Here is a 26,807-nt window from a genome sequence, read left to right as displayed (position 1 = left end):
CCATGCAACATATTTTCGCCATATACGGTGATAATGCGTTGCCGTAACATCTTTCCTGGCCTTAATAAGCGTAGGAATGACTTCTTCCGGAATACCCTTTTCCTTCAGGATCCGGTGTTCAACCGCCATGCCGTCAAACGCAGCCGCGGTAAGTCTTGGAACAGACAGGGCCCCTGCTGTAGCAGGTCCTGTCTGAGCGGTAGAGGCCACGGGTCCTCTGAGAGAATCTCTTGAAGTTCCGGGTACCACGCTCGCCTTGGCCAATCCGGAACCACGAGAATTGTGTTTACTCCTCGCTTTCTTATTATTCTCAATACCTTTGGTATGAGAGGCAGAGGAGGGAACACATAAACCGACTGGTACACCCACGGTGTCACTAGAGCGTCCACAGCTATCGCCTGAGGGTCCCTTGACCTGGCGCAATATCTTTTTAACTTTTTGTTGAGGCGGGACGCCATCATGTCCACCTGTGGTTTTTCCCAACGGTTTACCAGCATCTGGAAGACTTCTGGATGAAGTCCCCACTCTCCCGGGTGGAGGTCGTGTCTGCTGAGGAAGTCTGCTTTCCAGTTGTCCACTCCCGGAATGAACACTGCTGACAGGGCTAGTACATGATTCTCCGCCCATCGGAGAATTCTTGTGGCTTCTGCCATCGCCATCCTGCTTCTTGTGCCGCCCTGTCGATTTACATGGGCGACTGCCGTGATGTTGTCTGACTGGATCAGCACCGGCTGGTGTAGGAGCAGGGATTTTGCTTGACTTAGGGCATTGTAGATGGCCCTTAGTTCCACAATATTTATGTGAAGGGAAGTCTCCTGACTCGACCATAGTCCTTGGAAGTTTCTTCCCTGTGTGACTGCCCCCCAGCCTCGAAGGCTGGCATCCGTGGTCACCAGGACCCAGTCCTGTATGCCGAACCTGCGGCCCTCTAGAAGATGGGCACTCTGCAGCCACCACAGTAGAGACACCCTGGTTCTTGGAGACAGGGTTATTAAGCGATGCATCTGAAGATGCGATCCGGACCACTGGTCCAACAGGTCCCACTGAAAGATTCTGGCATGGAACCTGCCGAAGGGAATTGCTTCGTAAGAAGCCACCATCTTTCCCAGGACCCGCGTGCAGCGATGCACTGATACCTGTTTTGGTTTCAGGAGGTCTCTGACTAGAGATGACAACTCCCTGGCTTTCTCCTCCGGGAGAAACACTTTTCTCTGGACTGTATCCAGAATCATACCCAGGAACAGTAGCCGTGTCGTCGGAACCAGCTGTGACTTTGGGATATTCAGAATCCAGCCGTGCTGGTGCAGCACTTCCTGAGATAGTGCTAATCCCACCAACAACTGTTCCTTGGACCTCGCTTTTATTAGGAGATCGTCCAAGTACGGGATAATTAAAACTCCCTTTCTTCGAAGGAGTATCATCATTTCCGCCATAACCTTGGTAAATACCCTCGGTGCCGTGGACAGTCCAAACGGCAGCGTCTAGAATTGGTAATGGCAATCCTGTACCACAAATCTGAGGTACTCCTGGTGAGGATGGTAAATGGGGACATGCAAGTAAGCATCCTTGATGTCCAGGGATACCATGTAATCCCCCTCGTCCAGGCTTGCAATAACCGCCCTGAGCGATTCCATCTTGAACTTGAATTTCTTTATGTATGTGTTCAAGGATTTCAAATTTAGAATGGGTCTCACCGAACCGTCCGGTTTCGGTACCACAAACAGTGTGGAATAATAACCCCGGCCTTGTAGAAGTAGGGGTACCTTGATTATCACCTGCTGGGAATACAGCTTGTGAATTGCCGCTAGCACCGCCTCCCTGTCTGAGGGAGCAATCGGCAAGGCAGATTTTAGGAACCGGTGGGGTGGGGACGCCTCGAATTCCAGCTTGTACCCCTGAGATACTATTTGCAGGATCCAGGGATCCACCTGTGAGCGAACCCACTGATCGCTGAAATTTTTGAGGCGACCCCCCACCGTACCTGGCTCCGCCTGTGGAGCCCCACCGTCATGCGGCGGACTTGGAAGAAGAAGCGGGGGAGGACTTTTGCTCCTGGGAACCTGCTGTTTGTTGCAGCCTTTTTCCCCTACCTCTGCCTCTGGACAGAAAAGACCCGCCTTTTCCACGCCTGTTTTTCTGGGTCCAAAAGGACTGAACCTGATAAAACGGCGCCTTCTTAGGCTGTGAGGGGACATGGGGTAAAAATGCTGACTTCCCAGACGTTGCTGTGGAAACTAGGTCCGAGAGACCATCCCCAAATAATTCCTCACCCTTATATGGTAACACTTCCATGTGCTTTTTTGAATCTGCATCTCCTGTCCACTGGCGAGTCCATAAGCCTCTCCTAGCAGAAATGGACAATGCACTTACTTTAGATGCCAGTCGGCAGATTTCCTTCTGTGCATCTCTCATATATAAGACTGAATCTTTTATATGGTCTATGGTTAACAGGATCGTGTCTCTGTCTAATGTGTCAATATTTTCTGACAGTTTATCTGACCATGCAGCGGCAGCACTGCACATCCAAGCTGACGCAATAGCTGGCCTAAGTATAATGCCTGTGTGTGTATATACAGACTTCAGGATCGCCTCCTGCTTTCTATCAGCAGGTTCCTTGAGGGCGGCCGTATCCGGAGACGGTAGTGCCACCTTTTTAGACAAACGTGTGAGCGCTTTATCCACTCTAGGGGGTGTTTCCCAACGTGACCTATCCTCTGGCGGGAAAGGGAACGCCATTAGTACCTTCTTAGGAATTACCAATTTTTTATCAGGGAAAGCCCACGCTTCTTCACACACTTCATTTAATTCATCTGATGGGGGAAAAACTACGGGTAGTTTTTTCTCTCCAAACATAATACCCTTTTTAGTGGTACCTGTAGTTATATCAGAAATGTTTAACACCTCTTTCATTGCCTCAATCATGCAGTGAATGGCCTTAGTGGGCATCAGGTTTGACTCATCGTCGTCGACACTGGTGTCAGTATCAGTGTCGACATCTGGGTCTGCTTGAGGTAGTGGGCGTTTTAGAGCCCCTGACGACCCATGCGACGCCTGGGCAGGCACGAGCTGAGAAGTCGGCTGTCCCACATTTGGCATGTCGTCGATTTTCTTATATAAGGAGTCTATACGTGCACTCATTACTTTCCATAAGCCCATCCACTCAGGTGTCTGCCCCGCAGGGGGTGACATCCCTTCTAAAGGCATCTGCTCTGCCTCCACATCATTATCCTCATCAAACATGTCGACACAGCCGTACCGACACACCGCACACACACAAGGAATGCTCCGAATGAGGACAGGACCCACAAAAGCCCTTTGGGGGGACAGAGTGAGAGTATGCCAGCACACACCAGAGCGCTATATAACGCAGGGACTAACTGAGTTATGTCCCCTATAGCTGCTATATATATATATATATATATATATATATATATATATATATATATATATATAGCCCAAATTTAGTGCCCCCCCTCTCTGTTTTTACCCTGTTCCGTAGTGTAGACTGCAGGGGAGAGCCAGGGAGCTTCCTTCCAGTGGATCTGTGAAGGAGAAATGGCGCCAGTGTGTCTGAGGGAGATAGCTCCGCCCCTTTTCCGCTGCCTATTCTCCCGCTTTTTTCTGGATTCTGGCAGGGGTATTTACCACATATATAGCCTCTGGGGCTATATATTGTGGTATTTTTGCCAGCCAAGGTGTTTTTATTGCTGCTCAGGACGCCCCCCCCCCCCCCCCCAAGCGCCCTGCACCCTCAGTGACCGGAGTGTGAAGTGTGCATGAGGAGCAATGGCGCACAGCTGCAGTGCTGTGCGCTACCTTGGTGAAGACTGATGTCTTCTGCCGCCGTTTTTCCGGACCTCTTCTTGCTTCTGGCTCTGTAAGGGGGACGGCGGCGCGGCTCCGGGACCGAACACCAAGGACTGGGCCTGCGGTCGATCCCTCTGGAGCTAATGGTGTCCAGTAGCCTAAGAAGCCCAATCCGGCTGCAAGCAGGCGAGTTCGCTTCTTCTCCCCTTAGTCCCTCGCTGCAGTGAGCCTGTTGCCAGCAGGTCTCACAGAAAATAAAAAACCTAAAACTATACTTTCTTTCTAAGGGCTCAGGAGAGCCCCTAGTGTGCATCCAACCTCGGCCGGGCACGAAAATAAGAATTTACTTACCGATAATTCTATTTCTCGGAGTCCGTAGTGGATGCTGGGGTTCCTGAAAGGACCATGGGGAATAGCGGCTCCGCAGGAGACAGGGCACAAAAAAGTAAAGCTTTTACCAGATCAGGTGGTGTGCACTGGCTCCTCCCCCTATGACCCTCCTCCAGACTCCAGTTAGGTACTGTGCCCGGACGAGCGTACACAATAAGGGAGGCAATTTGAATCCCGGGTAAGACTCATACCAGCCACACCAATCACACCGTACAACTTGTGATCTAAACCCAGTTAACAGTATGATAACAGAAAGAGCCTCTTAAAGATGGCTCCTTAACAATATAACCCGAATTTGTTAACAATAACTATGTACAGTATTGCAGATAATCCGCACTTGGGATGGGCGCCCAGCATCCACTACGGACTCCGAGAAATAGAATTATCGGTAAGTAAATTCTTATTTTCTCTATCGTCCTAAGTGGATGCTGGGGTTCCTGAAAGGACCATGGGGATTATACCAAAGCTCCCAAATGGGCGGGAGAGTGCGGATGACTCTGCAGCACCGAATGAGAGAATTCCAAGTCCTCTTTTGCCAGGGTATCAAATTTGTAGAATTTTACAAACGTGTTTTCCCCCGACCACGTAGCTGCTCGGCAGAATTGTAATGCCGAGACCCCTTGGGCAGCCGCCCAAGATGAGCCCACCTTCCTTGTGGAATGGGCCTTAACAGATTTAGGCTGTGGCAGGCCTGCCACAGAATGAGCAAGTTGAATTGTGTTACAAATCCAACGAGCAATCGTCTGCTTAGAAGCAGGGGCACCCAACTTGTTGGGTGCATATAGTATCAACAGCGAGTCAGATTTTCTGACTTCAGCCGTCCTTGAAATGTATATTTTTAAGGCTCTGACAACGTCCAACAACTTGGAGTCCTCCAAGTCGCCAGTGGCCGCAGGCACCACAATAGGTTGGTTCAGGTGAAACGCTGATACCACCTTAGGGAGAAAATGCGGACGAGTCCTCAGTTCTGCCCTATCCGAATGGAAGATTAGATAAGGGCTTTTATAAGATAAAGCCGCCAATTTTGATACTTTCCTGGCGGAAGCCAGGGCCAGTAACATAGTCACTTTCCATGTGAGATATTTAAAATCCACCTTTTTCAATGGTTCAAACCAATGGGATTTGAGGAAATCTAAAACTACATTTAGATCCCACGGTGCCACCGGAGGCACCACAGGAGGCTGTATATGCAGTACTCCTTTAACAAAAGTCTGTACCTCAGGAACTGAGGCCAATTCTTTTTGGAAGAATATTGACAGGGCCGAAATTTGAACCTTAATAGATCTCAATTTGAGACCCATAGACAATCCTGATTGTAGGAAATGTAGGAAACGACCCAGTTGAAATTCCTCCGTCGGAACACTCCGATCCTCGCACCACGCGACATATTTTCGCCAAATGCGGTGATAATGTTTCGCGGTGACTTCCTTCCTTGCCTTAATCAAGGTAGGAATGACTTCTTCTGGAATGCCTTTCCCTTTTAGGATCTGGCGTTCAAACGCCATGCCGTCAAACGCAGCCGCGGTAAGTCTTGAAAGAGACAGGGACCCTGTTGTAGCAGGTCCCTTCTCAGAAGTAGAGGGCACGGGTCGTCCGTGACCAACTCTTGAAGTTCCGGGTACCAAGTCCTTCTTGGCCAATCCGGAGCCACTAGTATTGTTCTTACTCCTCTTCACCGTATAATCTTCAATACCTTTGGTATGAGAGGCAGAGGAGGAAACACATATACTGATTTGTACACCCAAGGTGTTACCAGTGCGTCCACAGCTATTGCCTGTGGATCTCTTGACCTGGCGCAATACTTGTCCAGTTTCTTGTTGAGGCGAGACGCCATCATGTCTACCATTGGTCTTTCCCAACAGTTTATTAGCATGTGGAAGACTTCTGGATGAAGACCCCCCTCTCCCGGGTGAATATCGTGTCTGCTGAGGAAGTCTGCTTCCCAGTTGTCCACGCCCGGGAAGAACACTGCTGACAGTGCTATTACGTGATTCTCCGCCCAGCGAAGAATCTTGGCAGCTTCTGCCATTGCACTCCTGCTTCTTGTGCCGCCCTGTCTGTTTACATGGGCGACCGCCGTGATGTTGTCCGACTGAATCAACACCGGTTTTCCTTGCAGGAGTGGTTCCGCCTGGCTTAGAGCATTTTAGATTGCTCTTAGTACCAGAATGTTTATGTGAAGAGACTTTTCCAGGTTCGTCCATACCCCCTGGAAGTTTCTTCCTTGTGTGACTGCTCCCCAACCTCTCAGGCTGGCGTCCGTGGTCACCAGGATCAAATCCTGTATGCCGAATCTGCGGCCCTCCAATAGATGAGCCTTTTGCAACCACCACAGAAGATATACCCTTGTCCTTGGCGACAGGGTTATTCGCAGGTGCATCTGAGGATGCGACCCTGACCATTTGTCCAACAGATCCCTTTGGAAAATTCTTGCATGGAATCTGCCGAATGGAATTGCTTCGTAAAAAGCCACCATTTTTCCCAGGACTCTTGTGCATTGATGTACAGACACCTTTCCTGGTTTTAGGAGGTTCCTGACAGGTCGGATAACTCCTTGGCTTTTTCCTCGGGAAGAAAAACCTTTTTCTGAACCGTGTCCAGAATCATCCCTAGGAACAGCAGACGTATCGTCGGAAAACAGCTGCGATTCTTGGAATATTTAGAATCCAGTCGTGCCGTCGAAGAACTACTTTAGATAGTGCTCTTCCGACCTCCAACTGTTCTCTGGAACTTGCCCTTTTTAGGTCGTGCAAGTAAGGGATAATTTAGATGCCTTTTTTCTTTGAAGAAACATCTTTTCGGCCATTACCTTGGTAAAAAGGCCCGGGGTGCCGTGGATAATTCAAACGGCATCGTCTGAAACTGATATTGACAGTTCTGTACCACGAACCAGAGGTACCCTTGATGAGAAGGACAAAATTTGGACATGGAGGTAATCCTTGATGTCCAGGGACACCATATAGTCCCCTTTTTTCCGGTTCGCTATCACTGCTCTGAGTGACTTTATCTCGATTTGAACCTTTTATGTAAGTGTTCAAACATTTTAGATTTAGACTATGTGTCACCAAGCCGTCTGGCTTCAGTACCACAATATAGTGTGGAAAAATAATACCCTTTTCCTTGTCGTAGGAGGGGTACTTTGATTATCACCTGCTGGATATACAGCTTGTGAATTGTTTCCAATGCTGCCTCCCTGTCGGAGGGAGCCGTTGGTAAAGCAGACTTCAGGAACCTGCGAGGAGAAGATGTCTCGACTCTCCAATCTTTACCCCTGGGATAATACTCGTACGATCTAGGGGTCAACTTGCGAGTGATCCCACTGCGCCCTGAGACTCTTGAGACTACCCCCCCACCTTGAGTCCGCTTGCACGGCCCCAGCGTCATGCTGAGGACTTGGCAGACGCGGTGGAGGGCTTCTTTTCCTGGGAAAGGGCTGCCTGCTGCAGTCTACTTCCCTTACCTCTATGTCTGGGCAGATATGACTGGCCTTTTGCCTGCATGCCCTCATGGGAAAGGAAAGATTGAGGCTGAAAAGACGGTGTCTTTTTTAGCTGAGATGTAACTTGGGGTAAAAAAGGTTGGATTTCCCAGCTGTTGCTGTGGTCCCCAGGTCCGATGGACCGACCCCCAAATAACTCCTTCCCTTTATACAGCAATACTTCCATCTGCCGTATGGGATCTGTATCACCTGACCACTGTCGTGTCCCTGACATCTTCTGGGAGATATGGACAACGCACTTATCTTGATGCCAGAGAGCAAATATCCCTCTGTGCATCTCACATACATATATATAGAATGCATCCTATTAAATGCTCTACATGAATAAAATATTTTCAGTCAGGGAATCCGACCAAGCCAACCCAGCACTGCATCTCCAGGCTGATGGCGATCGCTGGTCGCAGTATAACCACCGTATGTGTGTATATACTTTTTAGGATATTTTTCCAGCTTCCTATCAGCTGGCTCCTTGAGGGCGGCCGTATCTGGAGACGGTAACGCCACTTGATAAGCGTGTGAGCGCCTTATCACCCTAAGGGGTGTTTCCCAACGTACCCTAATTTCTGGCGGGAAAGGGTATAACGCCAATATTTGCTATCGGGGTAACCCTACGCATCATCACACACTTCATTTTATTTTATCTGATTCAGGAAAAACTACAGGTAGTTTTTTCACTCCCACATAATACCCTTTCTTGTGGTACTTGTAGTATCAGAAACACGTAACACCTCCTTCATTGCCCTTAACGTGTGGCCCTAATGAGAAATACGTTTGTTTATTCACCGTCGACACTGTATTCAGTGTCCGTGTCTGTGTCTGTGTCGACCGACTGAGGTAAATGGGCGTTTTTAAAACCCCTGACGGTGTTTCTGAGACGCCTGGACCGGTCCTAATAGATTGTCGGCCGTCTCATGTCGTCAACCGACCTTGCAGCGTGTTGACATTCTCACGTAATTCTCTAAATAAGCCATCCATTCCGGTGTCGACTCCCTAGAGAGTGACATCACCATTACAGGCAATTTCTCCGCCTCCTCACCAACATCGTCCTCATACATGTCGACACACACGTACCGACACACAGCACACACACCGGGAATGCTCTGACAGAGGACAGGACCCACTAGCCCTTTGGGGAGACAGAGGGAGAGTCTGCCAGCACACACCAAAAACGCTATAATTATATAGGGACAACCTTATATAAGTGTTTCTCCCTTATAGCATCTTTTATATATATACAATATCGCCAAAATCAGTGCCCCCCCTCTCTGTTTTAACCCTGTTTCTGTAGTGCAGTGCAGGGGAGAGCCTGGGAGCCTTCTCTCCAGCTTTTCTGTGAGAGAAAATGGCGCTGTGTGCTGAGGAGATAGGCCCCGCCCCTTTTTCGGCGGGCTCGTCTCCCGCTATTTTTGAAGTTAGGCAGGGGTTAAATATCTCCATATAGCCTCTGTGGGCTATATGTGAGGTATTTTTTGCCTCTAATAAGGTTTTTATTTGCCTCTCAGAGCGCCCCCCCCAGCGCTCTGCACCCTCAGTGACTGTTGTGTGAAGTGTGCTGAGAGGAAAATGGCGCACAGCTGCAGTGCTGTGCGCTACCTTTATGAAGACTCAGGAGTCTTCAGCCGCCGATTTTGGACCTCTTCTCTCTTCAGCGTCTGCAAGGGGGCCGGCGGCGCGGCTCCGGTGACCATCCAGGCTGTACCTGTGATCGTCCCTCTGGAGCTAGTGTCCAGTAGCCAAGCAGCAAATCCACTCTGCACGCAGGCGAGTTCACTACTTCTCCCCTAAGTCCCTCGTTGCAGTGATCCTGTTGCCAGCAGGACTCACTGTAAAGTAAAAAACCTAAGCTAAACTTTCTCTAAGCAGCTCTTTAGGAGAGCCACCTAGATTGCACCCTTCTCGTTCGGGCACAAAATCTAACTGGAGTCTGGAGGAGGGTCATAGGGGGAGGAGCCAGTGCACACCACCTGATCTGGTAAAAGCTTTACTTTTTTGTGCCCTGTCTCCTGCGGAGCCGCTATTCCCCATGGTCCTTTCAGGAACCCCAGCATCCACTTAGGACGATAGAGAAATCTAACTGAGGCTTGGAGGAGGGTCATAGTGGGAGGAGCCAGTGCACACCAGGTAGTCATAAATCTTTCTAGAGTGCCCAGCCTCCTTCGGAGCCCGCTATCCCCATGGTCCTTACGGAGTGCCCAGCATCCACTAGGACGTTAGAGAAAGATGTTTGTACATCTTTGCAATAGCGGTGCGAAAAGTATACATAATTGCCCAAAAAAAAGACACATTTGTGTGAAAAAGACATATGGCATATTAGTCGTATTTTTCATAGTGAACCAAATGGGGCTATATAAAGATAGGTGCATGTGGGGACACATCGGTATGCAATACTTACAAGTGTACAGCAATGAGCAGAGACTGTAGAACCGGTGTCTCTTACCTGGAACAGCAGCTGCTGCAGTCAGTGTAAGATGAGGAGCGACTGTCCCATCCTCCTCCTTCCCCCTCTTCCTCCTCCTCCTCCTGGGGGGCCCTGTCCCTCGCCACATCCATGTACCAGCACCTGACGGGAACCAGCACCTAGCTCATACTACACAACTGTCTGTACCCAACATCACACAGGAGCTCTGGGGCACACAAAGTACACAATAACAAGCACACTGACAAAGTATAACACAGTCACCACGCATATAGCCCCGCACGGACACACGTGACGCACGCACAACACACTGGCAGCCCGCTCCTGGCGCCGATGTAACGACCGCACGGAGCGTTTGTAGCAACAGTTACAGGTGAGCGGCTGTAGCCCCGCCCCCTCTCTCTGTACACTCCGCCATAGGACCTATGGAGCATGTGACAGCAAAGAACAGAGGCTTCTGGGATTTGTAGTTTCGGTGTTGCTAGCTGGCGATAACATTGTGCTGTGCGACAGACTACATCTCCCAGAGCCCTCTCCCCCACATAGGGGTACACTACAGGCTTGCCTGCACAAATCATGGCTAATAATTCTGTATGTATTTGTAACATTTCTTCCTAAATTGCTATAGACAAACGTGCTGTGCGTGCGGCTGTGAGTCTGCATACTGTGCGAGGGGAACCACTGGAGAGAATGGGGAGACATGCATATTTCTAAGAGGAAAAAAGCAGACTTATGTTATATAAGGAGTAAGGAATGGCAAGTTCTGTCGAGACTTCCAGTAAGAGCAATACAATACTGTAATGAGTAGTAATGCCTTGATACAGAGGTGCAGCTGGTTATTTTGCGTTTTGTTACTTAAAGTCTGGTCTGTCTCATTTTAGTTCTAGTATGAATAGTCGACCCTGTTAAGGTCGGCAGTCATTAGGTCGACCACTATTGGCCGACACTGACATGGTCGACATGGACAAATAGTCGATGCGTGGAAATGGTCGACACGGGACAGGTTGACCCATGAAAAGGTCGACATGGTTTGTTGAACTGTTTTTGGTGTAATTTTTCCGTAACATGAGCAGGAACCCCTGATTAGTGTACCGCGCCCCCTTGCATGGCGAGCGAGCTGCAGACAAGGTGCCTCCCTCCGCTACCGCTGTGCTCGGCACAGGTTACTATTCCCAATTGTAGTCCACGTGGATGGTAAAGTATGAAAAAGTTGAAAAAATATATTTTTTTTTAAAGCCATATCGACCTTTTCATGTGTTGACCATTTGTCCACGTCGAGCATGTCAATGTCGACCAATAGTGGTCGACCTAGTGACTGTCAACCTAAGTAGGGTCGACCTGCCAAACGGATACCCTAATTTTTTACTCCCTTATTGTTATAAATGTATTGCCTACGATTTAAAACTAAGGGGTCTATTTACTAAGCCTTGGATGGAGATAAAGTACCAGCCAATCGGCTCCTAACTGCAATGCCACAGGCAGTGTTTGAAAAATGCCAGTTAGGTGATTGACTGGGACTTTATCGCCAGCGACTTTATCTCCATCCAAGGTTTAGTAAATAGACCCCTAAGGGGTCTATTCATGAAGCAGTCAAAATAATGGAGAAGTGAGCCTGTGGAGAAGTTGCCCATGGCAACCAATCAGCTGCTCTGTACAATTGTATAGTATACAAATTATAAATGTTACTTCAATGCTGATTTGTTGCCATGGGCAACTTCTCCGCAGGCTCACTTCTCCACACTTTTCACTGCATCATGAATAGATGTCTTAACCAGGGCAACCTGCAAACCCTGGGGTACAAAAAGTCAACCTGGGGCTAGGCCCAACACAGTTTCATACACTGGGCAGGATGCAGCAACACTAAAAATCTGGCAAACCACAAAAAATGCCGTTTTGGAAGGTCTGGCCACTTACCGCATATGCACCAAGCTCCGAATGTGATACATTCCGGAGCTTGGATGTGGTGGGCAACACCTTATAGAACCCTACGGGCTCTCCATCTTTCCCCCAGAGAGGGATCCAATTAAATCCCTCCCAGAATCCCCAGCTGCGCATGCGTCATACAACATATGCGCAGCGGACTACCGGGCCCTAAACCCGGAAGTCCCCACACTGCAAAGGACAGCTCTCATCAGGATACCTGTCCTATGCTAAAATATTCCTGCATATGGTATTAGTAAACGCCGATATGCATAAGATGACTGGTGGGATGAATGCGATGCGCCATGCGTCCCATCCACTGTTATACTTCACACGTTGCTTGTTCAATACATGTTCTATTCCAGCACTGGCACCAGTGGCAGTTGCAGAGGTGGGGCTGCAGCACAGTCCAAAATTAAGTAGGGGAGCCACACCAAATACTGCCACTCCAAATGGTGCTAAACATCGCCGGCTGGGACTCACTGGCAGTTGGTGTGGCTCCCCTGTTTGAATCTTGAACTCATCTCTGGAGCCGCCACTGACTGGAACTAGTGTTATGCAGGGGTTAAAGTGAGCCGGAACGGCTCACCTCACCCGATGTATCCCCAGCACCGCAGGGAGATGCCGGGCGCCCGCTGAGATTGTGTTACCAGCGGGCGCCCGTCTCCCTGCACAGCGGCAGCCGGAGGCAGGAGCTCAGTCCTGAGCTCCGACTTCCGGCTCTGTCAGTGCACGCTATGGGAGAGACGTCATGACGTCTCTCCCATAGTGCAGAGGAGAGGATGCCCAGATGACTGCAGCGGTCAAACGCAGGAGCGGGGCTCGGTGAGTATTGTGTGTTGTGTTTGTTTGTTTTTTAAATTTGTGTAGCGGCGCATCTACTGGGGGGCAAACTACTGGGGGGCATTACTACTGAGGGACATCTACTGGGGGCAAATTACTGGGGGACATTACTACTGAGGGGCATCTACTGGGGCAAACTTCTGGGGGACATTACTACTGGAGGCATCTACTGGGGGCAAACTACTGGGGGGCATCTACTGGGACAAACTACTGGGGGGCATTATTACTGGGGCAAACTACTGGGGGACATTACTACTGGGGCAAACTACTGGAGGACATTACTACTGGGGGCAAACTACTGGATGGCATCTACTGGGGCAAACGACTGGGGGGCAAACTACAAGGGGGCAAGCTACTGGGGGCAAACTACAAGGGGGCTAACTACTTTGGGCATAAGTACAGGGGTATTACTACTGGGGGTGTAACTACCGGGGCATTACTACTTGGGGGCATTACTACTGGGGGGCTAAACTACTGGGGCATAACTACAGGGGCTAAACTACTTGGGGGAATTACTACTTGGAGGCATTACTAATGGGGGCTGAACTACAAGGGGGCATAATTACAGGACTAAACCACAAGGGGGCAAACTACAGGGGGGCATTACTACTGGGGGCATTACTACTGGTGGCTAAACTACAAGGGGCAAACTACTGGGGCTAAACTACTGGGGGCATTACCACTGGGAGGCTAAACTAAAGGGGGGGGGGGTAAACTACTGGGGTCATAACTGCAGGGGCATTACCACTGGTGGCATAACTACTGGGGCTAAACTACAGGGGGCTAAACGACTGGGGGCATTACTACAGGCAACATTACCACTGGGGGCAATATTACACAAGGGCATTACCATTAAGGGCATTACTACTGAGGGCACTACTAATGATGGCATTGTAAAGGGGGCACTTAATAAGGGGCATCTCTCCTGGGGACATAAGGGCCACTACTACTGGGGGCATTGCATAAGGGGCACCACTACTATGGGCTCTATATAAGGGACACTACCACTGTAGGCACTAGCAGTACAGTTGACAATGCATAAGGAGCACTACTACTGTGGGTATTGTATAAGAAGCGCTACTGCTGTGGGCATTATGTGTATTATGCGGTGCTACTACTGTGGGCATTATTACTATTGTGTGACCATCATGCCCCTTTCTTTTTGAGACCACGCCACCTTTTTTGCGGCGCACGCAATACCTTTGTTACATGGGCACCGTAGGGAGAGGAGTGAGTTCCACCACCTCTCTAGGACCACTTTAAGCACTGGTGTTATGTCTCAAAAACGTCCACTTTTGTGGACCATGCAGGTCATTCCCGAACCCCCAGTCAGCGAACAAAAGTGTGGGCATCAATGATCAGCCATTCTTCAGAAAATTGAGAAAAAACGGCATGATAAAAATCCCTGACTTGCCGTTCCCAATCATTTTTTGTGGGAATTTGCAAATCAAGAATTTGCAACATGTTGGATTTTCGAAATCCTGCGACCCCGGCATTGGGAGATTTATAGGCATCGCATTTTGGATACCAGTGATATGTCTCTTTGGTCAGACTGATATTGTCAAGTGTTCCTATTTACTTGGTGGCGCATTGTGATGAATATGTCTTATTGATGTAAAGGAGGTTCTGTGAGATGAGGCATTGAGGTGTGACGATGTGGTGTTGTTAATATTGTTGTGTTGAGGCTCAGTTACAGCTACACTTATGGTGTGAATTGTGGTGTTGTAGTGTAATGTGATGAAAGTAGAATCGGAAAGTTTGTTTGGTCAATTGCTCATTTAGATTGGGATGGATAGTGGATTTAGGACAGTAGGTGTAAGGCTGTGTACACATATCATTCCGACGCAGATCAGACCAATATATATCGGCCATATCGTCTAGTGTGTATCCGCGATTGCGTGATCTTGCGAGTCGTTTGCTGGGTCTTCCCGTCGGTCGTGCTTCTCGCCCAGTGGACCGATCCTGGCAACAACGGCATGCATCCTAATTGCGGCCGTAAATTATATATCGTTCAGTGTGTATGGCTGACCAATATATAATTCTATCGGTCGTGCCGTTGGTTAGGGTACACATTGGGGGTAATTCCAAGTTGATCGCAGCAGGAAATTTTTTAGCAGTTGGGCAAAACCATGTGCACTGCAGGGGAGGCAGATATAACATGTGCAGAGAGAGTTAGATTTGGGTGGGTTATTTTGTTTCTGTGCAGAGTAAATGCTGGCTGCTTTATTTTTACACTGCAATTTAGATTGCAGATTGAACTCACCACACCCAAATCTATCTCTCTCTGCACATGTTATATCTGCCTCCCCTGCAGTGCACATGGTTTTGCCCAACTGCTAACAAAATTCCTGCTGCGATCAACTCAGAATTACCCCCAATGTTCTAATGCACAGGTTCTCAAACTCGGTCCTCAGGACCCCACACAGTGCATGTTTTGCAGGTCTCCTCACAGAATCGCAAGTGAAATAATTAGCTCCACCTGTGGACCTTTTAAAATGTAAAAAAACGAAGAGGAGAAAGACTCTTTGTTGGGGCACTCTTTGTCAAATATTAGACATTAAAACATAACTTTTAATAATTGTATTAAAAATAAAGTGACACAGTTAGTAGAAATATGTTTACAAATAGTGATGCATATCAATTATGCTAATCTTAACAAATTATTTAACAAATGTAAAGATAATAAACGCCTTGGTGAAGATTGTTAGTAATTAATAGATAATTAATTAAGCTGGGAATAGGTCTGTCTATAATGTACGACAGATTGTTTTTCTAATCCCAGAAAGAAAAGGATACCTTGGTTTAGTTACCTCCGTGTTTATGAATGCTTCCAATGAGAAGGAGAGTAGATGTGATCTGACAAAATTGAATGTTGCCTATGTGGGTTCTTAAACACCTTCTGCTCTATGTTTAGGCAGCCGTGTACCCGGGAAGGCTTTTACTTGATAAATATTGTATCATTCGACTTTTTGCTACAGACAGAAGTCTGAAAGTCCGAATAATTGCTGATTTGGTATGAGAATATACTAATCACACAAGTAGTATAATAAAGATAAATGGAGAAAAGATTGATTGGGTATATAGTATATGTGATAGTTACTGCTAGATTTTTTAGGATACAGGAAAGACAAGGTGAAGAAAAAGATGGAATAATTTAAGGGGGTGTCTTACTTCTGCTGTTCAGCTGGGTTGTTTACTGCACCTGGTGTTCACTGCTGGTCCCCCACACAGTTACTGACCAGGCCTGCCACAGATTTGCTTCCAAGATCGAACGGGATCAGGCGTATCCTGTGGAGTATGGCCGTAATCTGCTGAATGAGAGAGTATGACTACCAAAGTGCTTCTGCTGTCCAGATTAGTGGATGAGAGAGCATGAGATTTATAGGCTGTATATCAGAAAGAACACATATAAGCTGTATATCAGAAAGAGCATACATCAGAAAGAGCATAAACCAAACATTTGGCTAATGTTGCTGATAGAGGACTGAATGCCCTAGGTTCTTGTCAATGTTATTGGCCTATGCAGTTTAAATACCAAAAGAGGAAATCCTTGCTCCACCTTGCAAAGAGGATATTTTTCTAAGAATAAGGTTTTTCTAATCCCTGGTGCAAGGCAGACATCTGTGCACTGTTGTTGATAATTTAATATCAGATTAAATAGCAAATTAAGCAATGGGGAATAATGAAAAAACAAACAACAAAACAAACACACACTGGTTTGCTATTTGTAAGAAAAAGGCTAAAGTATTATATAAATTGCTGCTTTGAAAATAAAGGATAGTATTGTGTTTGGATCACACAATTATATCCCTTACAGTTTTACTCCTATTGCAATTTAAAGCACATAAACAATTGCTGCTTTGGGAAAAAAGGAATAGTATTGTGTTTGGATCACATAGATATATCCATAACAGTTTTACTTCTATTGCAGATTAAAACACATAAACACAGGAGGTCACAAGATAAATAATGGTAATAGAAAATAATATGGTAAATCTTGTTGCCCTAAATGGGCGCTTCCTAGATGTATAATGATAGAAAATAGAAAATGATATCTTGTTGCCCTAAATGGGCGCTTACTAAACCGTAGTATTCCTTGTCTGGGAGTGGGCTGCGCAATCCCACTGGATCCCACTACACCAAATGGACCGTTTCACCATGGAATAGGCTTGCTCACTGGTGGTTAGTGTGGCTAATAATAAGGGTATATATGAGGTAAGTTTAATTACCTGAGTGGCCGCCGGTGATTAGTAAGAACACGCCGTGTGTAGCTGGCGGTTCCGGAAATGACGTAGAGGCCAGGACCGGAGTCATGGGAACGCAAAGCGTTCCACAGCTTTGCGTGTCACAGCCATTACGTTCGGCTGTTTGTCGGAGAAGGCTCCCCGTGGCGTCTGACATATGACGCATGTTGGGGGGCGGGGAAGCTGAGGCTGGCGGTAGTCATAGAAACATAGATGCTGCTGACGGCTGATTTTATTGGGAAAGAGGAGATGAATCGTTCGGTCTGTGAACATGGAGGTGTGGTCATAAGGATAAGCAGTGACTAATGGAAATATGGGGAGACGTTTTCTGATTACGCACAGCCTGATGTTAATTGTAAAAACATATCAGTGGTCTGTGTTAATGTATAGGCATTCGAGGGAAATATTGGTGTTTAAGATGCAGACGAGTAAAAAGATTAAATGAATAAAAGAAGGATTATCAGAGATAAGGAGGACGTATAATGATATACCCTCCTTCTAAGATGTAAAATGTGCTATATATTATTATAGCAGACACTAGAATAATTATAGAAAAAATAATTATAATATTTAAAAGAACAAAATTTATAAGAGCAAGATTTAGGAGAAAAGGATAAAAATAGGAATAAAGGTGATAATAATGAAAATGATACAGAATAATGTATAGGAATAAAAATAAGAAGCTATAAATAAAATTTATTTTATTTAAAAATAAGAAGCTATAAATAATTATTTTATTTAAAAATAAGAAGCTATAAATAAAAATTTATTTATTTATTATATTATTGATTGATGCTTGTGGAACAGATATCCTAATGTGTATGTATGGGGCTATATTGAGAATAATTGAAAAAAAATATATTAAATATATGAAAAGGTGAAAAAAGTGAAAACGTAAATACAATACAAGTGAGAAGGAGTGACTCTAAGTGGAAAGATTTTTTGAAAATGAACTAATATGCCTGAAAAAGATTGTTGATGAGTGTGCTAAGAGTGTGAACCATGGTGAAAGCTCATTATATTTGTTAAGTATAGACTTGTAAAAGGGAAATAGGGAAGTATTAATGAATATCCTGGAAGTGTATATTGTGACCTGGAAAGAAAAGGGGGGAGATAAAGAAATTTTGAGTGTCAAGGGAGTGTGTGTTTAAACCCTAAAACACCTTGCTGTGATAGGTGCCTAAGGGTCCTAAAATGCTTTGAGGTAAAGGGCCCAAGGTTTTGATTAGTGTGACGTGGATATAAGGCTGATAAAGTGTTTATTAGGAAAGTTCTAGTGTAAGCATGTGTAAAATGCTCCGACCTGTGAAACTTGTTTGTGAGATGAGTGATAAAACCTAATCCCGCTGAGAACTAAGATAGAAATATGTGACAAGGTTATTAATTGTTGTTTATGATTGTAACTTATATATAAATATTGTGCTCTAACCAAATCGTGAGTAAATGCTTGAAGAGGTATAGATGTATATAGCATCTGGTATATGGTATGAAAAAATAGATAAATGAATATACCAGAAGAGATTTATAGGAATATACCAGAAGAGGTATAACAAAAAAAGCTGAAGAGTATAAAACTGTTGAAGTTTGTATCAATGTTATAGGTATATTTATATGAAGATCCCATAATTGATGTATTCATTGAGACCGTGGGGTGTCAGACTATTGAGGTTATAGGTCCATTCTGATTCTCTTTTAAGGAGTTCCTGGGTTAAGTCTCCACCTCGTATCCCTAGTTTGATTTGTTCTAGACCAAAGGCTGTCATTTCCCTGGGGTTGCTCTTGTGATGATGGTGGAAGTGTCTAGCCACCGATGTTAATTTTCGCATTTTGGCTAGATCCGTGGCACTGTTTCTTATGTTGCCTGCATGCTCTAGGATGCGAAGTTTCAATTTTCTGGTTGTCATCCCTACGTAGCGAAGTCCACAAGTACAGACAAGGCAATAGACCACCCCTGTTGAGTTACAGTTGAGAAATTGATTAATATTTCTTGTGTTCCCATATCTGTCTCTAACGCTAGTGGTCTTTATCATAAGAGTGCATGCTTTGCATTCTCCGCATGGGTAAGATCCATTAATAGCCGGTGGTCGTGTAGGATGACTGAGGAAATGGCTTGAAACTAGATGATCTTTTAAATTGCTTGAGCGTCTCCAGCTCATGGAGGGTTTGGTCTCGAGATTTTTCAACAGATCATCATCTAGGAGAAGTACAGGCCAATGTTTTTCAATGGAGTCTCTGATTTCCTTCCATTCTCTGCAGAATGTTCCTACAAATCTCAATTTGTTGTCTGATGTTGGTTTCTCTCCTTCGTTCTGTCTGCTGGAAAAAATTAAGGAATTCCTTGTTGTTGATAAAGTTTGTTGTTTTGCTTTTTTGATAGATCTACCGCTGTATCCTCTTTCTTTAAGTCTAGATGAAAGGTCATCACATTTTTCCTTGAAGGTGGTGGTATCCGAACAGTTTCTCCTTAGGCGTAAAAACTCCCCTTTGGGGATGTTTTCAACTGTCGGTGGGAAATGAGCACTAGTTTGATGGAGTACACTGTTAGAGGCAGTGGCTTTGCGATATAGTTTTGTGTGTACCTGTCCCGTCATGTCTTTATACACAGTGAGATCCAAAAAGGGAATAGAGGATTCACTTATGTGGTGGGTTAATTTCAAATTCAAGTTGTTATGATTTAATATATCGATGAATTTTAAGAGAGATGTTCTGTCTCCTTCCCATATCATAAAGATATCGTCGATATATCTCCACCAAACCGTAATAAATTGTGTGTATATCTCATTTTTCGGGTTGTGCACTATCTCCCTTTCCCACCAGCCTAGATATATGTTGGCATAGGTGGGGGCACAGGCCGCCCCCATTGCAGTGCCCCTAGTTTGGAGGAAGAAGCGGTCATTGAACGTAAAATAGTTTCTTGTGAGGACAAAAGTTAGAAGTTGCATCAGAAAATCGTTGAATTCGTTCTGTCCCTCCATGTCCAGGAAATATTTAACAGCCCGTAGTCCTGCTTCATGGTCTATACTGGTGTATAAGGATTCAACGTCCAATGTTACCAAGAGATGTTTTCCTTCTAGTTTGACATCGTGAAGTCTCTGTAGTACGTCCATCGTGTCCTTTAGATAAGATGGAAGTGTTAGGACATGCTTCCTCAGATGAAGATCTAAAAAGGTACTGGGTTTTTCCAGAAGCCCATCTTGGCCTGATACGATCGGTCTACCTGGCGGTGTGGTGATGTTTTTATGGACTTTGGGCAAGAGGTACAGTGTAGGAGTCTTAGGATTGGTCGGTAGCAGATATTTGAATTCTTGATTGGTAATTGTGCCTGTTGATTGCGCACGATTAAGGATTCTTTTCAATTCTGCTGTGTATTTTTCTGTTGGGTTGAATAGTGTAGGCTTATAACAATCTTGGTCTCCTAATTGCCTCATTGCTTCTTTAATGTACATATGTACTGGCCATAGTACGATGTTCCCCCCTTTGGCCGAGGGTTTTATCACAATATCTTTCCATGACCCGATCTCTTTGAGTGCTTGTCTTTCTTGTTTGTTGAGGTTATCTGTCCTATTCATCTTGATTTTTGATTTCTTGTGTATATGGTCAAGATCTCTGGAGATAAGTTCCTGAAAGACCCTTATTTCTGGGCAGATATTCTCTGTTGGAAAAAAGGTTGATTTTAACTTGCACTTGGGTCTGGTTGTTGGTTCTTGGTTTTCTAATTGGAGTTCTTCCAGGGTAGCTATGGCTTCTAGGTCTTCTGCCGTAATAGTTTGATCCTCTGTGCTATTATCTTCTGAGGCTGAGTCATCTCTTTTATGAGCGAAGAATTTCTTAAGTAGGAGTTTGCGGCCAAAAAGCTTAAGGTCCTTTTCCCATTGAAATCTGTTGAGTGATTTCATTGGTGAAAAGGACAGACCTTTACCGAGTACCATGATATGATCTTCTGTGAGCTGTTTTGTTGAGAGATTTATGACCTTTAAATTGGAGTTCTCCTGTCTGTTTTCTGGTAATACCGGGTGGGATATCGGGGTGACCAGTCTGGTTCGTCCCTGGGGTCTCTTCTTGCTCCTGCGCGTCTTTCTCCTGGTCGTGACACGTCTTCTTTTTTAGGGGTTACCAGGAGAAGAGGAAGATCCAAGTCACGACCAGGAGAAAGACGCGCAGGAGCAAGAAGAGACCCCAGGGACGAACCAGACTGGTCACCCCGATATCCCACCCGGTATTACCAGAAAACAGACAGGAGAACTCCAATTTAAAGGTCATAAATCTCTCAACAAAACAGCTCACAGAAGATCATATCATGGTACTCGGTAAAGGTCTGTCCTTTTCACCAATGAAATCACTCAACAGATTTCAATGGGAAAAGGACCTTAAGCTTTTTGGCCGCAAACTCCTACTTAAGAAATTCTTCGCTCATAAAAGAGATGACTCAGCCTCAGAAGATAATAGCACAGAGGATCAAACTATTACGGCAGAAGACCTAGAAGCCATAGCTACCCTGGAAGAACTCCAATTAGAAAACCAAGAACCAACAACCAGACCCAAGTGCAAGTTAAAATCAACCTTTTTTCCAACAGAGAATATCTGCCCAGAAATAAGGGTCTTTCAGGAACTTATCTCCAGAGATCTTGACCATATACACAAGAAATCAAAAATCAAGATGAATAGGACAGATAACCTCAACAAACAAGAAAGACAAGCACTCAAAGAGATCGGGTCATGGAAAGATATTGTGATAAAACCCTCGGCCAAAGGGGGGAACATCGTACTATGGCCAGTACATATGTACATTAAAGAAGCAATGAGGCAATTAGGAGACCAAGATTGTTATAAGCCTACACTATTCAACCCAACAGAAAAATACACAGCAGAATTGAAAAGAATCCTTAATCGTGCGCAATCAACAGGCACAATTACCAATCAAGAATTCAAATATCTGCTACCGACCAATCCTAAGACTCCTACACTGTACCTCTTGCCCAAAGTCCATAAAAACATCACCACACCGCCAGGTAGACCGATCGTATCAGGCCAAGATGGGCTTCTGGAAAAACCCAGTACCTTTTTAGATCTTCATCTGAGGAAGCATGTCCTAACACTTCCATCTTATCTAAAGGACACGATGGACGTACTACAGAGACTTCACGATGTCAAACTAGAAGGAAAACATCTCTTGGTAACATTGGACATTGAATCCTTATACACCAGTATAGACCATGAAGCAGGACTACGGGCTGTTAAATATTTCCTGGACATGGAGGGACAGAACGAATTCAACGATTTTCTGATGCAACTTCTAACTTTTGTCCTCACAAGAAACTATTTTACGTTCAATGACCGCTTCTTCCTCCAAACTAGGGGCACTGCAATGGGGGCGGCCTGTGCCCCCACCTATGCCAACATATATCTAGGCTGGTGGGAAAGGGAGATAGTGCACAACCCGAAAAATGAGATATACACACAATTTATTACGGTTTGGTGGAGATATATCGACGATATCTTTATGATATGGGAAGGAGACAGAACATCTCTCTTAAAATTCATCGATATATTAAATCATAACAACTTGAATTTGAAATTAACCCACCACATAAGTGAATCCTCTATTCCCTTTTTGGATCTCACTGTGTATAAAGACATGACGGGACAGGTACACACAAAACTATATCGCAAAGCCACTGCCTCTAACAGTGTACTCCATCAAACTAGTGCTCATTTCCCACCGACAGTTGAAAACATCCCCAAAGGGGAGTTTTTACGCCTAAGGAGAAACTGTTCGGATACCACCACCTTCAAGGAAAAATGTGATGACCTTTCATCTAGACTTAAAGAAAGAGGATACAGCGGTAGATCTATCAAAAAAGCAAAACAACAAACTTTATCAACAACAAGGAATTCCTTAATTTTTTCCAGCAGACAGAACGAAGGAGAGAAACCAACATCAGACAACAAATTGAGATTTGTAGGAACATTCTGCAGAGAATGGAAGGAAATCAGAGACTCCATTGAAAAACATTGGCCTGTACTTCTCCTAGATGATGATCTGTTGAAAAATCTCGAGACCAAACCCTCCATGAGCTGGAGACGCTCAAGCAATTTAAAAGATCATCTAGTTTCAAGCCATTTCCTCAGTCATCCTACACGACCACCGGCTATTAATGGATCTTACCCATGCGGAGAATGCAAAGCATGCACTCTTATGATAAAGACCACTAGCGTTAGAGACAGATATGGGAACACAAGAAATATTAATCAATTTCTCAACTGTAACTCAACAGGGGTGGTCTATTGCCTTGTCTGTACTTGTGGACTTCGCTACGTAGGGATGACAACCAGAAAATTGAAACTTCGCATCCTAGAGCATGCAGGCAACATAAGAAACAGTGCCACGGATCTAGCCAAAATGCGAAAATTAACATCGGTGGCTAGACACTTCCACCATCATCACAAGAGCAACCCCAGGGAAATGACAGCCTTTGGTCTAGAACAAATCAAACTAGGGATACGAGGTGGAGACTTAACCCAGGAACTCCTTAAAAGAGAATCAGAATGGACCTATAACCTCAATAGTCTGACACCCCACGGTCTCAATGAATACATCAATTATGGGATCTTCATATAAATATACCTATAACATTGATACAAACTTCAACAGTTTTATACTCTTCAGCTTTTTTTGTTATACCTCTTCTGGTATATTCCTATAAATCTCTTCTGGTATATTCATTTATCTATTTTTTCATACCATATACCAGATGCTATATACATCTATACCTCTTCAAGCATTTACTCACGATTTGGTTAGAGCACAATATTTATATATAAGTTACAATCATAAACAACAATTAATAACCTTGTCACATATTTCTATCTTAGTTCTCAGCGGGATTAGGTTTTATCACTCATCTCACAAACAAGTTTCACAGGTCGGAGCATTTTACACATGCTTACACTAGAACTTTCCTAATAAACACTTTATCAGCCTTATATCCACGTCACACTAATCAAAACCTTGGGCCCTTTACCTCAAAGCATTTTAGGACCCTTAGGCACCTATCACAGCAAGGTGTTTTAGGGTTTAAACACACACTCCCTTGACACTCAAAATTTCTTTATCTCCCCCCTTTTCTTTCCAGGTCACAATATACACTTCCAGGATATTCATTAATACTTCCCTATTTCCCTTTTACAAGTCTATACTTAACAAATATAATGAGCTTTCACCATGGTTCACACTCTTAGCACACTCATCAACAATCTTTTTCAGGCATATTAGTTCATTTTCAAAAAATCTTTCCACTTAGAGTCACTCCTTCTCACTTGTATTGTATTTACGTTTTCACTTTTTTCACCTTTTCATATATTTAATATATTTTTTTTCAATTATTCTCAATATAGCCCCATACATACACATTAGGATATCTGTTCCACAAGCATCAATCAATAATATAATAAATAAATAAATTTTTATTTATAGCTTCTTATTTTTAAATAAAATAATTATTTATAGCTTCTTATTTTTAAATAAAATAAATTTTATTTATAGCTTCTTATTTTTATTCCTATACATTATTCTGTATCATTTTCATTATTATCACCTTTATTCCTATTTTTATCCTTTTCTCCTAAATCTTGCTCTTATAAATTTTGTTCTTTTAAATATTATAATTATTTTTTCTATAATTATTCTAGTGTCTGCTATAATAATATATAGCACATTTTACATCTTAGAAGGAGGGTATATCATTATACGTCCTCCTTATCTCTGATAATCCTTCTTTTATTCATTTAATCTTTTTACTCGTCTGCATCTTAAACACCAATATTTCCCTCGAATGCCTATACATTAACACAGACCACTGATATGTTTTTACAATTAACATCAGGCTGTGCGTAATCAGAAAACGTCTCCCCATATTTCCATTAGTCACTGCTTATCCTTATGACCACACCTCCATGTTCACAGACCGAACGATTCATCTCCTCTTTCCCAATAAAATCAGCCGTCAGCAGCATCTATGTTTCTATGACTACCGCCAGCCTCAGCTTCCCCGCCCCCCAACATGCGTCATATGTCAGACGCCACGGGGAGCCTTCTCCGACAAACAGCCGAACGTAATGGCTGTGACACGCAAAGCTGTGGAACGCTTTGCGTTCCCATGACTCCGGTCCTGGCCTCTACGTCATTTCCGGAACCGCCAGCTACACACGGCGTGTTCTTACTAATCACCGGCGGCCACTCAGGTAATTAAACTTACCTCATATATACCCTTATTATTAGCCACACTAACCACCAGTGAGCAAGCCTATTCCATGGTGAAACGGTCCATTTGGTGTAGTGGGATCCAGTGGGATTGCGCAGCCCACTCCCAGACAAGGAATACTACGGTTTAGTAAGCGCCCATTTAGGGCAACAAGATATCATTTTCTATTTTCTATCATTATACATCTAGGAAGCGCCCATTTAGGGCAACAAGATTTACCATATTATTTTCTATTACCATTATTTATCTTGTGACCTCCTGTGTTTATGTGTTTTAATCTGCAATAGAAGTAAAACTGTTATGGATATATCTATGTGATCCAAACACAATACTATTCCTTTTTTCCCAAAGCAGCAATTGTTTATGTGCTTTAAATTGCAATAGGAGTAAAACTGTAAGGGATATAATTGTGTGATCCAAACACAATACTATCCTTTATTTTCAAAGCAGCAATTTATATAATACTTTAGCCTTTTTCTTACAAATAGCAAACCAGTGTGTGTTTGTTTTGTTGTTTGTTTTTTCATTATTCCCCATTGCTTAATTTGCTATTTAATCTGATATTAAATTATCAACAACAGTGCACAGATGTCTGCCTTGCACCAGGGATTAGAAAAACCTTATTCTTAGAAAAATATCCTCTTTGCAAGGTGGAGCAAGGATTTCCTCTTTTGGTATTTAAACTGCATAGGCCAATAACATTGACAAGAACCTAGGGCATTCAGTCCTCTATCAGCAACATTAGCCAAATGTTTGGTTTATGCTCTTTCTGATGTATGCTCTTTCTGATATACAGCTTATATGTGTTCTTTCTGATATACAGCCTATAAATCTCATGCTCTCTCATCCACTAATCTGGACAGCAGAAGCACTTTGGTAGTCATACTCTCTCATTCAGCAGATTACGGCCATACTCCACAGGATACGCCTGATCCCGTTCGATCTTGGAAGCAAATCTGTGGCAGGCCTGGTCAGTAACTGTGTGGGGGACCAGCAGTGAACACCAGGTGCAGTAAACAACCCAGCTGAACAGCAGAAGTAAGACACCCCCTTAAATTATTCCATCTTTTTCTTCACCTTGTCTTTCCTGTATCCTAAAAAATCTAGCAGTAACTATCACATATACTATATACCCAATCAATCTTTTCTCCATTTATCTTTATTATACTACTTGTGTGATTAGTATATTCTCATACCAAATCAGCAATTATTCGGACTTTCAGACTTCTGTCTGTAGCAAAAAGTCGAATGATACAATATTTATCAAGTAAAAGCCTTCCCGGGTACACGGCTGCCTAAACATAGAGCAGAAGGTGTTTAAGAACCCACATAGGCAACATTCAATTTTGTCAGATCACATCTACTCTCCTTCTCATTGGAAGCATTCATAAACACGGAGGTAACTAAACCAAGGTATCCTTTTCTTT

At 44.4% G+C, this 26,807-nt stretch overlaps 1 protein-coding gene across 2 annotated transcripts in view; it reads right to left on the bottom strand.

Moving 5' to 3' along the window:
• The window catches only part of INTU (inturned planar cell polarity protein), a 274,157-nt gene that overhangs the window by 210,023 nt on the left and 37,327 nt on the right, over window positions 1-26,807 (bottom strand). The window contains exon 1 of one of the 2 annotated variants that reach the window (XM_063920309.1): window positions 10,134-10,503. The exons of the other annotated variant lie outside the window; for it this stretch is intronic. Coding sequence (XP_063776379.1) covers window positions 10,134-10,246 — 113 coding nt within the window. The 5' untranslated portion in view covers window positions 10,247-10,503. Of the gene's footprint in view, window positions 1-10,133; window positions 10,504-26,807 lie in introns of those variants that run through there. 2 annotated transcript variants of the gene reach the window in all.

Source organism: Pseudophryne corroboree, chromosome 1 (assembly GCF_028390025.1).
Source record: "Pseudophryne corroboree isolate aPseCor3 chromosome 1, aPseCor3.hap2, whole genome shotgun sequence".
Lineage (NCBI taxonomy): Eukaryota > Metazoa > Chordata > Amphibia > Anura > Myobatrachidae > Pseudophryne > Pseudophryne corroboree.
The sequence above is the reverse complement of the archived record's forward strand: the minus strand, read 5'-3'. Positions and strand labels throughout refer to the sequence as shown.